The 18,191-nt window shown below is 40.6% G+C and overlaps 2 protein-coding genes across 3 annotated transcripts in view; one reads left to right on the top strand and one right to left on the bottom strand.

Moving 5' to 3' along the window:
• The first annotated feature begins 7,279 nt into the window (after positions 1-7,279).
• On the top strand, positions 7,280-10,042 carry c15h3orf80 (chromosome 15 C3orf80 homolog). The gene has a single exon (XM_084716497.1). The coding sequence runs from the start codon at positions 7,353-7,355 to the stop codon at positions 8,013-8,015; it is 663 nt and encodes a 220-aa protein (XP_084572623.1). The 5' UTR covers positions 7,280-7,352; the 3' UTR covers positions 8,016-10,042.
• A 4,605-nt stretch (positions 10,043-14,647) lies between these two features.
• Positions 14,648-18,191, bottom strand: part of ift80 (intraflagellar transport 80 homolog (Chlamydomonas)) — a 53,265-nt gene continuing 49,721 nt past the window's right edge. For both annotated transcript variants that reach the window (XM_084717796.1, XM_084717795.1), the window contains exons 18-20: positions 17,684-17,856; positions 17,369-17,492; positions 14,648-15,337 (exon numbers count right to left, since the gene is read on the bottom strand). In XM_084717796.1, the coding sequence (XP_084573922.1) occupies positions 15,227-15,337; positions 17,369-17,492; positions 17,684-17,856 (408 nt within the window). In that variant the 3' untranslated portion in view covers positions 14,648-15,226. The remainder of the gene's footprint in view (positions 15,338-17,368; positions 17,493-17,683; positions 17,857-18,191) is intronic.

Here is an 18,191-nt window from a genome sequence, read left to right as displayed (position 1 = left end):
AGAACCATCAGTGGGTCCATTAACAAAGCCGGAGGCCTAACAAGGCTTTCTTTGTTTCATAATTAATGCAAACGCGATAACCATGACATTGACAGTTGGGCGGCCGGTACATCAACGTCTCTGACACATGAAAATGAACGCTGCCATTCATCATTACGCCGGGCTAATGGAGCCCATAAGACTGAATTATTAAGCACAACACAAGAGACCTTTGTGTCAGATTAATGGAAGCATACAGCACAGCACATTTATTAGAATGATACAGTGTAGTCAGTGTGTTATTATCAGGTTAATTGTTAGCCATACAGGACTTCAAATTATTGTGTCACTTAATGCAACACAAGCAAAGATGCATTTGTGTTGCCAGTGTCAACAGATTTGTTGTGTACAAACTCTAAGAAATAACCGCGCTACCTAGAACTATATAGGGTTCTTCAGCTCATCCCCATAGGAGAACCTTTCCTGGTTTTTGGTAGAACCTTTTATAAGGGCTCTACTTGGAACCCCTTCAGAGAGTGCCACTCAGAATCCAACATAAATGGCTGTACCTAGAACCGTCTGTGAAAAATTCGACCCAGAACCCCTTATGAGATGTTCTACAGAGAACCCATCTCTGGTGTAATGGTTCCAGCAAGAACCCTCTCTGAAGGTTCTATCTAGAACCTTTCTGCCCTCTAAGGGTGCCGATAAGAACTCAACCCAGGTGATTCTGCCGAGAACCTTGATATATTCCATGGGTTTTATCAAGAGTACAACCTTTTAATACTCTAAAGTTTTTAGCTAGAACCCACCAAGGGGGTTCCCCTGAAAATCTTTTTATATTCTAAGGCTTATATCTAGAACACACAGAGAGGGTTTTACCGCGAACATTTTTATTTTCCAAGGATTTTACCATTTATATTTCAAGGGTTTTATCTAGAACCCACTTTTTATCCTACTTCTTATATCCTTTAAAGATTTCAACAATCCTTAAAGAACTCTTTCTTCAATGGAACCTCTAGTCTTACAATGAAGTCTTGATGAATCCTTTCTTCAGAAAAGTGTTCTTCAGATGCAAAATGGTTCTGAGTAGAATCTCAGTCCTTCAAGAAGAACCCTTTTGGAACCCTTGTGTTTAACAGTGTATACTTCTCATTGTCCCATGTCAGTCCTCGTTCTGTATCTCAGTGTGCATGAAGAACTCACAGGTCTTGTGACATCTGTTAGAGCACAGAAACTTTCCACTTTCTGTAAATACACTATGCAAAGAACACTTGTCCTTTTCTGTTTTCCTGTGGGACGTAGTTGACCTCCAATTAGTTTGATGTGTTTGCTGAAAGCTGCTCCTGGATGGACACAGAACAAGAAAGAGGGAGGGCAAAAGAGATAAAAAGAGAGTTTATTCAATCAATTGTACACAAGAACAGCACTTTGTGGTGTATTTCAGGGAAAGAGGGAAAAAGAGGCAGGATGTGGTGTGTGAGAAACAGACCTGAGGAGGAGAGAGTCATAAAAAGAAGACACACAAACAAGAGTGGAAAGGAAAGAGATTCTTTCTTACCATATTGTCATTAAATCCTTGTGATCAGCAAAAAAAAAAAAAAGACATTAAAAATGGAAAAATTACTTAAAGGAATGGTTCACCCAAAATCCAAAACACATATTTTCAGTCTGACCTGGTTAGTAACAATAATCCACAGACCTTGTTGTGTGCAGTATCATGTCAGAACTATTTTCTTTTTACCGAAATACACCCTCTAACTGTATCACACCGCAGAAGGAAGCGTGCATCTACTCATGGTTGAGAGGCTCATGCTTGTCACAGAGTGGGACAGGTGGCCTGTGGTGAACGTGAACATAATGAATCAGTTGCACCTTCTAATCACTCTAAGTCTGCTGCAACTAATCTTAGAAATAAGGGCTGCAAAAGGGTTCTTTCCAAAGGGCTGAAGATCTACCCAGAACTATTTGCTTTTGGAGAGTTTGTCAGTGGTTCTTTGTAAGACTAAGGGTTCCATTAAGAACCATTTTCATCCAAGAAACCCTTTTTGGAAGAAAGACTACTTCAAGTCTTTTTTTTGTCAAGGGTTCGACGAGGGTACCACAATGTAAAGGGGTTCTTGGTAGAGCCCCCTGGGTGCTTTCTTGAAAAAAACCTTGGAATATAAAAAAGGTTCTTGCTAGAACTCCTAGTGTCCTCTAGACCAAAACCTTGGAATATTAGGTCCTCTGTAGAACCTCCAGGATTGGACAAAACCATTGGAATATGAAAAGATTCCCTGGTGGCTTTTCTTTGGCACACTTCAAAGGTAGGAAGGTTCTGCATAGAACCCTCAGAGAGGGTCTTAGGAGGGACCATCACACTATAGAAAGGTTGTTTGTAGAACCTCTCATACGGGGTTCTGGGTGAAACTTTTCACAGATAGTTCTAGGTATAATCCTTTATGTTTGGTTTGGTTTTGGTGGAACTTGTAAAAGGTTCTACCAGGAATCAAAAGGATTCTCCCACTGGGACAAGCCAAAGAACCCTTTATGTTTCTAGTTTGCACTTTTATTTCTAAGAGTGTACAGCATGCATGGGAATAAATTTATAAATAATTAATAAACAAGTTTTTTGTATATTTTTTTCTTTCCACCTGATGGTTTAAATAAATTGCTTGATTGTCAGCTGTTGCGTAATTCATATAATTCATATATAACATATTTTGGCAGTAAAAAAAGGCCCCTTGGCTATAGGTAGGCAGTGGACCAAACCATTGCAAGGCATTTGAGGGGGGAGATGCAATCAATGCAATTCAGTAGTCCCTGGATATTGGTTGAAAAATGTCCCTACCGTCTATACCCAATTCTAGAGACTTAAATAAAAATGGTTGGCAGGTTTAGTTTGGTAAAAAAGAAAATAGTTTATACATGAAACTGCTCACAATAAGGTCTGTGGATTATCTTGAGTAACTGTCTCATGGTTTTTGGAAAGAGACATTGCTGCTGAGTTTGTCAAATGTACTTTTTTGGTGCTATGAGCACCGTATGCTGAGTGCCATCTAGTTCTGTTATTTTGGAGAGAAGGAAGACATCTCTCAGTCAACTCACACCAAAACTATCATGATGGATAAAGAGCACTACAGGTAAGGGGAAAAGTATTAATATTTGATTTTGGGTTGAACTGTCCCTTTATTATTGTGTACTTTTATTTATACTTTTAGTTTTCTCCAGGATGAATAAAGTCTTACCCTATTTCTTATCTTCATAATTGCTTGGGTTTGATTTTTCCTCTATACTGTAGAGAGAGCAGCATTTTTCTACTTTCCAGACACTGCAGAGAGTGAAAGCTGGGATCAAAAATAGCAGTCGTTCCCTATATACACGTCGATAAGATTCCACTGTGTAGCAGAATAGCAGAAGTGCTGGGAAAGCCCTCGAAACAAACGAGCTGAAAAGGGTTCCTCTCAGAGTTACTGTCCACGGGCTATTGATTGTGTATTTGTTTATTTGGTTAGAAGGAAGCCCTGCGATCACGTTTCTCTAATCGAGGCCGATTAGAGAAAGAAATATGATGCTGCATAAATTAGGTTGCATGATGTTACCATTCTACTGAATTTCACGTCATAATGCTCTGGTAATTAGGTTTGGTGTGTTGTGCATTAGGCCTTGTTTAGGAGAGAGAAGAATACAGACTGACTATTAGTGACAAAGAGTAACATGAAGATGGGAGGGGTGAAATGTTCCTGTAATTTAAAAAGGACTCGCCACATGATTTAGACCATGAAGACTTGACAAAAGACTGTTAAAGCCATATCTCATCACTAAGATCTTTTTTATCTGAAATATATCAACAGACTGTAGTCTTCTTTGGTGTGTCTTCATATCATTAATCCTGATCTCTGAGTAAAACAGGCCACAATCCTTCAAATCCAATAAAGACAGCAGGCTTTGAAAGTGACCTTGGTCACTCTATACAACCACTGTGTACTCTTAGAAATAATGGTGCTAACTAGAACCATTAAGGGTCCTTTGCTAATTCCCATAGGAGAACCATTTTTGGTTCCTGGTAGAATCTTTTATAAGAGTTCCACATGGAACCCTTTCAGAGAATTCTACCTATAACCAAACATAAACACTTACACCTAGAACCATCTGTGGAAGGTTGTACCCCAAACCCCCTATAAGAGGTTCTGCGATGTAATGGTTCCAGCTAGGATCCTCTCTGGGGTTTCTATCCAGAACCTTTCTACCTTCTGAAAGTGCTAACAAGAACTCACCAGGGTGTTCTATTAAGAACATTTCTATATTCTAATTGTTCTATCTGAATCAGACTCAGAGAGTTCTTCTGAAAATCTTTTTTATATTCCAAGGGTTTTATCTCAAACCCACCCTGGGTGTTCTATCAAGAAACTTTTTATATTCCTAGGATTTGATCTAGAACAAACTCGGCGGATTTTACTACGAATCGTTATATATTCCAAGGATTTATCTAGAACCTGCCAAGGAGGTTCTACAGAGTACATTTTTATACTCCATGGGTTCTATCAAGAACCCACCCACCTCTTGACAAACCCTTAATAAAGGAGTTTCTCAATAATTTAAACAATCCTTGAAAAAGAGTTGTTCAGAAGCAAATGGTTCTGGGTAGAAGTTCAGTCCTTCAGGAAGAACCTTTTGGGAACCCTTATTTCTGAGAGTGTAGAACTTTATTCATACAGTCAGTGTTTTGTTGCAATACAACATGCAGACTGGTTTAATTAATCTGTTAATATTCAGTACTTGTAGAGCAGCTTACTGAGCCGTCTGTCTGTCTTGGATGTTTTCCAAAGGGACATCTTTAGAGTAAATTAACACGTTGGGGCGAAGAGACTGTCGTTTAAACTGGAGATTTAGTTTTATGGTTATGTTTTTCAATGCTGCAGACACATGGTCCTCCAGGGTGATGCTGGACTAATGCGAATCCAGACACTCTTCTAATGGGGGGCCATTACAGCCCACAATGTGAGGACTATTCATTTTTTATGAGAGGGGTAGATCTGTTGGCGCCTTCTATCAGGGGCATTCACCCTCGCTGGTTACATCTGGCAGCACTGAGTCCGTGCAGAATTTAGAAAGCAACAGTTGAGCCTTTTGGGTGTGATGGATCATGAAGTGGGGTGTGGGGACTTGCAAGGATCCTTTAGAGGGCTGCAAGCCCCCTTTGGTAGATTTACTCAGTGCTACTTAAGTACAGATTGGAAGTACTTGGTCTTCACTAGAGTGTTTCCATTTTGTGCTTCCTTATTCTTCTACCCCACTGCAGTTACCACAGGGAGCTTTTAACTAGTTATGACAATTTAATACTGATGCCTCTATACTGTATGACCTATGTTAGCAAACAAGAACATCTGTGAGATCTGTGAGAAGATTAGCTATTTCTTTACAGTTATTCTTAATGGCTGCCACCGGGTCAGTTTCTCTGTGATCAGACGAGCCAAGCAGCAGGAGATTTTTATTAAAATAAATTTATTTTTGATGTTATATTTTGTGGTTATGATGATGGAAACGCCGCTGCTTTTGATCAAAGGGGCTTCCAAAATCAACACAACATGAATGTTATTTGTAGTAGCTTTAAGATAAGAATATCCAACCAACTTTACAAACATTGATTTTGTATGTACAAAAAGGTAGAGTATAAGAGAGGTTGATTGTGATATACACTTTTAGAAATAAAAGTGATAACTAGAACCATAAAGGGGTATTCGGCTTGTCCATACAGGAGAACCTGTCTTGGTCCCTGATAGAACCTTTTATGAAGATTTCACTCGAAACCGCTTCAGAGAGTTCTACCAAGAACCCAGCATAAAGGGGTACACCTAGAACCATTTATGAAAGGTCTCACCCAGAACCCTCTATGAGAGGTTCTACACTTTATGTTGCTATCAGACAGCCTTTTACACAGGAATATGTAGTTACATAAGTCAAATATCGCTCTCTCCAAAACAGCCATGTCTCTTTGGTGAAATCAGTATTTTTATCTTGCAGAACGGTGATACAAACAAACAGACTGAGGCAGTAGTAGACCCGCAACTTGTGGTCTGTGACTTAAAATTACTATTTGCAGCCATGGAGTTTGGTTGGTTTGAAGAGAGCGATGTCTGGTTTACATAAAGGCGGTATCCAATTGGAAAAAACTGTCTGAGTTAAAGCAGTAAGTTAAGCAGTTTAAGTATTACTATTGCTGTTTTTACTTAAGGGATATCAATACTTCCACAACCATTGCAGAATGAAGACTTATTGTGTTTCACAGTCTATCCAAACACTGTAATGATTTCTCGGTCTCCCATTTGTGGTAGTCACCTCTCCTACATGTACAGGATTCCCTTCAAACACCACAAATCGTGGGGCTCTGTAGCAAATATTGCACTCATTGTAGGTGGGATGTTGTTGATAGGAGATGTTTCGGAGTCAGAAATGTCTTGGGGAGGACAGTTCAGGTGAGGCTGACTGTGACAGTGTCAAGTGGTGGGTATTTCACTGATATAAGGACAAGTTTGGAGACTAATGGGAATGTCTTGGCATAATAATGATGTAAGATTATTCATGATCATCATCGGTGCTCCCCAAACTGATGTGATATGCACGCTGAAAGTTGTGATGCACTTTATCACTGGTGATGCACTTTTCTCCACTGGAAGCACCTCCATAGGGCACTTTATCATTTGTTTTGGACATTGGGACACTCTAGAGGGCATTTTATCACATTGTCTTCACTGGAAGGGCACCTTAGAGGGCATTTGTCATGGTTTACTTAACCCAGGGGCATCCAGGGGGGCACTTTTGCTACATTTTTTAAACATGGGGACACCAGGGAGGGCAATCTCCCTGCCTGTCCACCAGTGTACTGGATTCCCTACCAAACAACATAAATCATGGGGCTCTGCAGCAAAAACTGCACTCATCTGAGGGGGCTGTTGTTGACAGAAGATGTTTTGGGGTCAAAAGTCCCTTGGGGAGGACAATTCAGGTGCGGCTGACTGTGACAGTGTCAAGTGATGGGGATTCCACCGGTATAAGGACAAGCTTGGAGACCGATACAAATGTCTGAGCATAATAATGATGTAAGACTATTCATGATCCTCATCAGTGCTCCCTCCAGACACTGATGTTGCTTCACTCCTATCGCCCATACTCCAGCAGACAGACAGACAGGTCGTCCTCAGCGGGGGGGCACCTGCTGTCCCGCAGTGGCTCTGAGAGCGGAGGATTAGTGCACAGCTGGAAAACAAAGGCAGACCTGTAGGTAAACACCTGGACGGACTTTAAACATTACAACATTACAACATCGCACGCACGGCACTGGAGACGCAACCCGCGCATCAGGCTGCTTTTCCATCCCGGGAGATCCAGACATGATGTCCCGTGTGCCGGGCAGCGGCAGGACGCCGCGCGGGACCACTGGCACCTTTCTGTCGGCGTGTTTGGTCTCGGCTTGTGAAGCCCTCCGGAGCTGCGGGGAGGTCCAGTGCGGCGACGGCCAGCAGTGCTGCCCGCCCATCCTCTCCGGGAACGGCAGCACCAGCTCAGCGGTGCGCTGCTGCAAGCTGCCCATCCACATCTTCTTCGACAACGTCGGCTGGTTCACACGGAAGCTGTCGGGCATCCTGATCCTCTTGCTCCTCTTCGCCATGGGCTACTTCATCCAGCGGATCATCTGCCCGCGGCCCCGCCGGCACCCGCACCACGACCGCAGCGAGGAGCCCTCCCTCTTCCACGGCCACGCATCCGCGTCCCAGGACTCCCTGCTGGACCGATACCCCGAATACAGCCTCGGAGACTTCGCCTCTCCCAACCTGCCAGCCTACGACGAGGTGAAATATTTACCCACGTATGAGGAGAGCATGCAGGAGATGCACAGAGACCGCTCCGACGACAACCTGCTGGCGGACACCGAGAGGGGCTGCCAGGGCAGGGGGAGAGGAGCTGCTGGAGACCCGCAGCAGCAGCAGAGACGGGATGTCCTGGAGGTGTCAGGACCGCAACACAGCCCAAGGACATCTCGGAACTCTGTCTGAGCTCCAGAGACAATACGCGACTCTTATTTTAATATGATCAGGGTCATTATCTTGCAGAGATATAAACTCAAGTGCAATTATAATCCTGAATGTTGAGAATAAAAGGAGGAGGCTGCAGAAAATGGACGTGTTTTGTAAGATTATAAACGGATTACTCGCCTTTTGTATGCAAATGACCGCTTGGGTTAAAGCGGAGGAGATTATAAAGGAAGCGCAGGCGGCTGAAAGTGACGCTCTTTGTGATAGGGACAGCTAATTTGGCTGCGCTAAAATCGCATTAAGTTTTTTACTTCAGCACCTCGATTTTAAGTGGCACCGTGAAACCGTTTTTCTCCTGTCAAATTCTCGTCCTTTCTCAGTCTTAGTGCTGAATATGCTGCTGGACCCCGGAGACCTCCCTTTCTTTTATTTATTCTTTATTGAATTTGCATACAAAAGGAGGAATATTTAGATTTTTCTGGGCTGAAAGAGGGAGTGAAGGGAGGAATATCAATATTTTAATACTTTGTGAGGCACATTTTTATCAGCCAGCTTTAGAGCCTCAGTTAATTCATAGCTTATCAGCATGAAAGCAATATTCTCCCTCAAACACACTTCACTGGAGGCTGACAGAGGAGCATTTTATCAGTGACCTGAGCCATGTCTGATATACTGCAAAAGTGTGCAGTTTTTTAAAAATGCTCTGATCCTGGGAGCCATGCTGCCCCGAGGCTACATGTGTCAGTGTCTCCCAGGTTTTCAGTTCAGGGGAAAAACAGAAACAATGGCAGGGATTGCAGCTGGCATACTGATAGGGTGAAAGCTGCCAAGAAACAAAGTTGTATTTTGATGATAGCACGTCACACAAGATCACAACTGCTGCCCCGAGCAGAACTAACACTGCACAGCTCAAACCCAGCAAAGGAAAAGACAAAGGGACATCTAACAGCCAACAAAAAGGGCAATCATGTCTTTATTCTTGGGATGTGGAGTGAGAATACCTTCAGATCTCCTTGAATGCTGACTTTAACTGTCCCTGGCTAATTTGCTTTTCTGACTAATGAAACAAAGAAGTGTCTCTTTTGCTGCTGGAAAGTGACACACACCTAGTTAGATCAGGCTTATAGGCCTGTTTACCTGGATTAAAGGTATAGCTGTGTTTCCCATTAACTGTCAATTAAAATGCCTCATTATGCTATAAGATTAAGCTCATTTGTCATTAGATGTTATTTTATTTTGACATTTACTGGATGTATGGTTGTCACATCCTCTCTCCAGCCCAGACTTTAAGTAATGTTAGCACATCAGGCCAAAAGAGATGAAATGCAGAGAGCGCCTTAATTTGGGCTGCAAGCACATGATTCCTTTTATTATTGGATAACCTACCGATTATCATCATGGTTAACTGACCTATAGACCTTTCTCACAGCAGCCATATTGATATGAAATAGTACGATAAATACAGGGTTACCAATGATACTAATTTAGGTGACCAATGAACTGCTGTGGACAGGGTCAGCAACATAATTTATTTTAACCACTTAAAAAAAATCAATCTGTTTAAGTGTATGCTATATTTAGAATATTTTCACAGCTTTACTTTGCCATCAAACGGCCTTTTCTGATGGGAAACTGCCTTTATATAAGCCAAATATCGCTCTCTTCAAACCAACCAAACTCCATGGTGGAAAATAGTCTGATAATAGTAAAAGCGGCTTGCTCCTGACCCTGTCCACTTAAGAACACTGCTTGGCTTCTTTGTCTCTGCTTCTTCAAACTGGAGGCGTGCCAAAAGGCATCTAGTGTAGGTAATACACTGACTATCAATAAGTACTTCATACAACCACACATTTAATAATACCAACTATCTCTTCAGTTAGTATCACTGTGTTTATTTCACTATTTTCTGTCAAAATGACTGCTGTGTAAAAGGTCTACTGATGGCCTATAATAATGACAGAAGTGTGAAAAATGTCCATCATAGGTTCCCAGAGCTCAAGATGACATCTTAAAATTGCTAGTTGCATCTGACCAACAGTCAGAACACAATAATATTTAGTTTACCACCATAGAAGGCTCATAACACCAACAAATACAAGTTCTGAGAGACTGAAATATTTATCAATGTTACTTAAAAAACTATTTTCAATCTTAATTATCAAAATAGTTGCCATTCTAATCTCCATTACATCAAACAAATCTTTCTATGCTTGACAAACAGACAGACTAATTTGACTGTCCAGGTTGTGTCGGGGTTCGTATAGCTTTTGAGGAGTAAAATTCAAGCACTTTCAAGGTACCAAAAACAAAACTCTCCAGGCTCTCAAAGCCTTTATCATCACATATAAATTGTTGCTATAAATGCAACTGCAAATTTCTTTATACCCAAAACAATCACTGAGTATTGTCCCTTTGTTCATTTTATCCGCTGTTCATATTAACTCGGTATGTTTTGATCATAGGTGTTTGAATTCTTGCTAACTTCCAGAAGAAGGGATCAACAGATGACCTGACTATGATGACAGGATCGTTTCATAATATCAAAAGATTCTTGGTTTTGAGTGATTGTGTAGATGAAACACCAGATCATGTTGAAAATCAAGCATTTTTTAACAAATATATTTAAATTCAAGCATATTCCTGACCTTGAAAACGTGTAGGTTAAAATTTTACAAAACTTTCATGACATAGTACAAACCCTATTTAAAGCTTCTTTAATTGTGCAGAAGCAGGTATAAAACACCCAGTGAGCCTCAACCTATTAAATACCTACACTGATCTATCTGAGAAACTTTGGGCTGGTTATGTACCATCAGATTTACACTGTTCTAATCAGTCAAAGCATTCTAATAAGTAATGCTTCAATTTCTGTCAAATCTTGAGCTATTAAAAAATGCAAGAAGTTGCTGCTACAGCATCTGCATCCGCAAACCTAGACTTTACAATTAGAGACCTCGAGCTCCTCTAATGCTTCTGACACTAAAAGTCTGAGCGTGATTGTGGTGGCTTGTGTAATCCAATACTGCTGGACCATGATGGCAGAGCCACTACTGAGCACTGATGGCTTTGCTTTCCAGAGGGAAAACTGTGGGTGGAGTTTGCACTTAAAAGCATTAAATCCATGCTTAAAACCCACTGATGGGGAGATGAGGTGGAGTATGTGACCCCAAAACCATGAGCTACTCAAACCATAAGAGGTGTGAATGTTTTGCATTTCACTCTCTCCCTCAGTTTCATTGCGGACCAGCTCCTAAATCTGAGCTTTACCAGTGGGTTTGATGGGTCTGCTACAGTTCACTGCATGAAACTTTAATAAGTTAATGTACAGGTGGGACATCCTTCTGCCAGAGCAGAGGACAGTTCTCCTCAAATGTACATAGGACAAATACAAACATGTAAAGAGACACAGACAGACAGGACAGGACAGACAGGAAAAAGCAGTAATGCATAGGAACGAATACACTGTAGACACACACGCTCGCACAAAATGGATTTGGTGTAAGCAACATTAGAATCTGAGCCAAGATCAAGTTATTCTATTGCTCACTGGAGCAACGAACAGCTAAACTATAAAGGTCAAATCAATGAGCATTCCTGCTCATAAATTCTACATTATATGCGGGAAGTGTATTTTTGGGAGAGCTGCACTGTTTGGCTATCAATCTAATATATGAGAACTTGCTAGTCACTGAATATGGGAACACAGCTCTCTGGTTTAATAAAAGGACAGAACCTATTTGTTTTTCTTGTGCTGCATAGTTTTAAAGGGACAGTTATTCCCAAAAATAAAAATACACATTTTTCCTCGTACCTGAAATGCTATTTATCCATCTAGATTGTTAGTGTGATGTTGTAGCGACGTCTGCCTTCTCTTGAATATCATGGGATTAGATGGCACTTGACTTGTGACACTAAAAGCATGAAAAATACATTTGAAAAACTCAACACTAATGTCTTTTTCCAGAAATCATACTCAAGATACGATTTTAGGCCCATTCACAGTTTTACAAAAGAACAGTTAAAATGCTGGAAAAAAAAGCATCATTGTCACATTATTACAAACCACGAGTTCTTGACGTTTAATCGTTTTGTCTGTCTTGCAAACTCCTGCCTGCTGTAGAGTTTGTTTCACTATTCTCAGATAACAGCAGCAAACAAGAATATCTAGTACTACAAGTCCACTGACTTTCCCAGGATTCTACATAAGAGCTGCAAACTTTTGGAACACAATACTGAGCACAATCTCTCTACTTTTAAATCACTATTGAAATCATGGCTGAGAAATAACCAATAATGTGACCATTAACCATGAAGCAGTGAGCATAGAATATTCTATTGGATCTTTCTTTTTTTGCTTGATTTAATGTTTTAAATGGAAAGCCGAGCTGGGCAATAGATAGATATTATACTGATATTATAGATTTAGTCTGAGGTTTTGGATGTTGTTATATTATGATTACACCAGTGTTGACTTCTCCTAATTTTAAAGGCTGCATTACAGTAAAGTGATGTAATTTTCTGAACTTATCAGACTGTTTTAGCTGTTCTATTATTTGCCTTTACTGATGATGACTTATCAAAAATCTCATTGTCCCACTCATCCCTACAATATTGTCACAATATCAAGGTAGTGGGGCGCCTCTGTAGCCCAGCTGATTGAACATGTGCTCTGTGTCCTAGACAGCAGCTGCTGGTCCGATTCCAGCCTCTGGCCTTTTGCTGCATGTCTTTCCCTCTCTTTACCCCCTTAACTATTTTTCAGCTGTCCCTATCAAATAAAGGAAAAAGCTCAAAAAATAATCTTAAAAAAACATTATTGAGGTGTTGCATGTGGTCAAAAATAGTGTGATATTTGATTTTGTCCATATTGACCAGCCTTACTGTTGGGTAGTTAAATCTACAGTAATGCATCAAATTCTTTAAGATCGTCATGTTTTCATTTTTACAGAATTTGTGATGTTATTTCAGAGAGAATGTATATATCAAGATGCAGTATATCATATAATGTGGCATCGTCTAAAAATATCAAGACATTATTTTTAAGCCCCAATGGACAGTCCTTTTAGTTTTGTACAATGTAATGTTTTCATCTCTGCAGCCTTGTCTGAATTATATATTCTGATGCTATACCTCCTTATGGATCTTCCTGCCTGGGGTCTGCACATCCATTTTCTTTCTGCTGAACTTCACCTGCCAACCATATCACCGTGCTTGCTAGCTCAGTGGTGCTAATGTTACAGCCCGAGCAAAAACTGTTCTGACATCAAACTGCTCACAACAAGGTCTGTGGATTATCTTGAGTAACCAGGTCATCGGTGTTGCTGTTTCAAATGCATGTTTTTGGCACTTTGAGCACCACAAGCTGAGTGCACATTATATTCAAGATAAGGCAGACATCTGTACAGCTCGTAACTCCAATACTTTGCTACTGAACTCACATCAAAACAGTGTAGATCACTGAAAACAGGACTACAGGTAGAAGGAAAAATGTGCGTTTTGATTTTTGGGTGATCTGCCCCCTTAAAATTATACAGCACAAAAAAAACACTAACAGAATATGTTCTTTCATTAAACCATATTCAATGACAAGCAAGGTCTCATATATTAGATTGATAGGGTTGGTATCTCCAAAACTCATAATCCAATCATCTAGATGGATAAATAGCACTATGGGCCAGAGGAAAGTGACTGTCCCTTTACAACTATGAAATACTTACTGAGATTAAAAAGTCTGAAATTTGGCACTCTACATGACTTTTCTATTTTTAAATAGATAAATCTACACATGAAGCTAAAAATGACTAGTGTAAAATGCAGAATTGTGTAAGCATTCCAGTCACATTACTAAAATTGGGTGCAGTATGCTTTGTATAGTTTAAGAGGAAGTACATAATTCATTTCTGTTCTATTTTTCACTGTGTGTGGCCGCTCTCAGCGATAATGCATGTGAAACCTGACTCCTCACTGATAAGTCTTTTCATAGATTAATGGCATTGGGTCTGGATGACTACAGTTTATCACACAGTGAGTAGGCTCAGAAAGAAAGCAGATGGAGGGAGTAAAATAAAGAGAAAGACAGTGAGTCAGAGAGAGACTTGGGCTAGGAGCGGCTTAAAGTGCAGAGAGCTGAGGGGAAAAAATGAGAGAGAATGAACCCATTGATAGATTTCCCTACATCTACCGTTTTCTCTGATGTTTCGGCATCTTGCGGCCACTCACAGTTTCAGGGATTATGTCGATCGCTTTCTACCGTATCTGTCCACATCATCGTGATATGGTCTAGCAGTTGTGTTTTTTGGAGACAGATCTTCTCCCTCATTCGTCCCTCCTGGGCCACTACAGGAGATGGATGGGCTATAATGGTCCGCTGATGTACTGGCCCTCTGCCAACCAGGGGGTGGAGCTGCATGGCAAGCAGTCGGTTTCACACCTCAGCAGAAAAGGAAATACAAGAATAACTCAAAGAGAAGCACACACTGTAGATATATTGGACTCTAAAACACACACATGCACCCAGAAATACCCTCTGGGTGCATGTGCAAAGCTGAAAAAAAAATCTATGATCTCTGTATAAAACCAGTGAAGCATCAAGACATTAAAGGAATACAGAAATAGAGAAAGCAAGGTAAAATAAGAGATTTTGGCCGAATACATTTAGTGTTTTCATCTGTTTTATTAACCAACATTCTTTTTAGTGTTTACAGAAGGCAAAGTTCTGAATATGTAAAGTAAAAAAAAATATCTATACATACACAAACGTATAGTGAAGCATCCTGGAAACAAAACAAAGCAACGCAATGGAAATAGATCACAATCAACTTTGAACTTGTCACATTGTAAGGACTCAGGATCTGATATGACGAAAAGGATGTAATAGTGTTGTTGCTGAGTAATAAAGATACTCTTATCAAAAGTCAGATCATCAACCCGCAGTAACAGAATGTGCAAATGTTTTACATTACACAGCATGTGAAACAAGATTGTGGTGTAAGAGTCAAAGTGTCATATTCTTCATGGCCCACTAATGGACTGCACATCTCCACATGTTCCCTTTTGTTTTCTCTTGAAGTTAATGTACTTGGAACTAATGGTGGAATTGTACCTCTAGTACAGAACATTTTTTATTACTCTGAGGCCGAGCCAAACCACCTAATATTCACCAAATGTCAAAAACACATGGATGGGAATCAATTTCTGCAGAGCTGATGTTTTAGAGAAAGGTCCCCTGAGCATTAACGTCGCGAGGCCACGCTGCTCCTCACAGAGGCATTAGCAGCTCGCTCTCTCTCTTTGGACAACTCCATCTCAATCTTTGCTTGGATTTTCTCCCAGTCCACTTCCACCTGGCAGAGACACATGAAGACCAGATGAAACAAGATGCTGTTTTTTTCTTTGATCAGTAGAGCAAAGCAGCTAAATTAGTCACATTACATGATAAGACGAGGACCACACTGGATGAATGAAAAGTTTGGCATGTTTTAAAGGGAAATTTCACACTAATCCTGTGGCTGTCCACTCAGCCTTGATGGTAAATGTAGTAAATTGAGGCAATAACTTTCTAAGTGCTGCTACTGTATGCTGACCAAGAAAAGAAGTTTTCCTGCTAACGAAGCTGTCTGTATCTAATGATATCACTGGATAAGGAAGAATGACATATTTTACAGGAGAAGAATTCTGTTTTCTCAGTCTGTATGCACTGAGGACATAGTTGACTACATTTACCATCAACACTGACTGGACATCCACGTGAAAAGTGCCCAGGTTTTACTTAAATGTTGTAGAAGTCATGTGCAGTTAGTCTGCTGATATCCAAACTGAAGTTTTTCACCAGTGACTGTATGTGTCATCACTTTGAAGCAATGCAAGTTTGAAAATCCGAAGCACTTTATAATTATGGTGACATTATCCCGTTTGCATTCTGAATTATAATATAATTCTAAAATTATACATATAGCCTAATGATATTCTAATTAATTTAAATTGACGACTACCTACCCACTGCTGAGGCTGTTAAAAAGATTGACTTTCTTTATGAACCTCTGAAAACAGGATTTCTGTCTCTGAACTCTCTGAACTCGTAAAGTAATTATTTTTACTCTTTTATGCCATTATCGTGAGTGAACACTTCCTGACATATGTTGTGGGAAGCATAGCCTTAAATGGTATTATTGGGATGTTAATTATGTTGATTTATAAGTCTCATGCGTGTGCATTCAAACATGCACAGGCAGATCATTTACACACTTCTAGTGTTTGCTGAATTTGAGGTGGCATGTTGTAACAGCCCACTGTCTGAAAAAAAGAGCAAGTTATGATAAAGAATACCAAAATGTTCTTGAATCATGTCACATCATCCACACACGTAGCACACAAAAGGAGATTGTCCATGTAAGATGTGTTCGTACATGTTGGAAAAAGTATGTATGCTTTAGGCATGGGGTGGAGCCTGCAGAGTGTGTAGGAGGAACATGACTCATCTATAATGATGACTGTTTTTGCATTGATATCTATAAACCATTTCTCAAAATTAACTAGCTGTGATGGAAGTGAAGAAATCTGACAGACATGAAAGGTGGCGTGACTCCAGTCTGCTCGCCTGGCAGGGATGTTTCAAGGTGCACTCAGAATTGATGGATGCACACTTTTACTTTCTCCGACTGTAATGTTTTCATATCAGATGATGATGAAAGGCATTGAAACATAAGCTAAAAAATGTGGCTCATGGAGGTTGATATTGATCAGCAGGTAGTCCGTATGAAAACGAAACATTCAACAAGAGTGAAAACCAATATAAATGAAATCAGAAAAAAGTATCCCACCACTTATCCCACCAGACTGTAACAGACATCTGTAATGTCCAGATGATTTGGAGACTAATGCCAGCTGTTCATATACACTCTCTGCTGCTGTCAAAAGTCACTGCTGTCCTACCTTTCTTTGCAAGTGGGTCATTCCAGCATCCCAAGTTCATGCAAGAGCAGGTGCAGGTGCACCTGGCTTTTGAAGGGACTGGGAGATGAAACTCTGACTGGTTTAATTCATGTTACATCAAAACACCCCTTGGATTAATTGAGAGACTAAATACCACCACATAGTGCCTTTCTTTACACCCAGATCATGTGCCATTTAACTTGCAAAAGCTTAGGTGGACACGTCCTAAATGCACTTGTGCCATGCACTTTAGACCAGGTGCTATAGATCATTTAAATACGTCCCAGAGTTTTTTCAACTGGAGGCACTCAGCGTACTCAGTGTATAAGCAGTGCATAAAAAGCTAATAACCTGTGGGAAACAATTAGGAAAAGACACCCTCCCAGGCTGATTGCCGCCTAAATCAATTAATGCAGTGCAGCAGACAGGCCTGTCCAACTTACCCCATCAGCGTACTGCAAGAATCTCTTATTGGTCTCCTTCTTGCCAAATTTCTGCAGGAACTTCTGCCTATAGGCCAGCACAGTGTCTACATGGGTCTTGTGTTTGACTGCCAGCTCCAGCGCCCTGGACACAACATGAGAAAATGAACATACACATCCAGCCTGGATGGACAAACATTCTTCACTGTAACTCTCATTCAAACCTCAAATTAGACCTTCTCCTAAAAACACCCCTTACGAGGCTCCAAAACAACTTAAACTGTCCCTCTCCTTCCAGCTGTCCCTTCACACACACATTCAAACACTGATTTGTACCTCTCCCAGTTGAAAAGGTCGATGTTGACTTGTATGGCCTGGTAGACGAGACCAGCTTGTAACAGAGTGGCCTCAGCCTCCTGGGCCTGACCGCTGAACAACAGCATGTGGGCCAAAGACGACTCCTTAGACGGCTGCTCCTTTATAAAGTTGATGTAATGAACCCGAGGTAACTGAAAGAAGAGAGGGAGAGGATGTGCAGAGAGAAAAGCAGGGTATGATGAGATACCTCATGATTGGTCTCTTTTACTCACTTCCTCTGTCAAAGTTTAAATGCAGTTAAATGTGTTTACTTTTGCCAGAAGACATGGTTAAAAAATAGGGATGGCACAATACCACTTTTTCCTGTCCAACATCGATACGGCAACCTTGAATATCTGTTGATATCAATACCATCTTCCTCTCTCTATTTATCAACCAAGCTGTTAATGACACATTTAATATGGATCCAGCTTGTGAAACATATTCTACTCCTATGAAGTAAGAAATACATTCCCATAAATATGAC

Source organism: Lutjanus erythropterus, chromosome 4 (genome assembly GCF_056507025.1).
Source record: "Lutjanus erythropterus isolate fLutEry1 chromosome 4, fLutEry1.hap2, whole genome shotgun sequence".
Classification (NCBI taxonomy): Eukaryota; Metazoa; Chordata; class Actinopteri; order Lutjaniformes; family Lutjanidae; genus Lutjanus; species Lutjanus erythropterus.
Note: the sequence above shows the minus strand (reverse complement) of the source record. Positions and strands in the feature narration are given on the sequence as shown.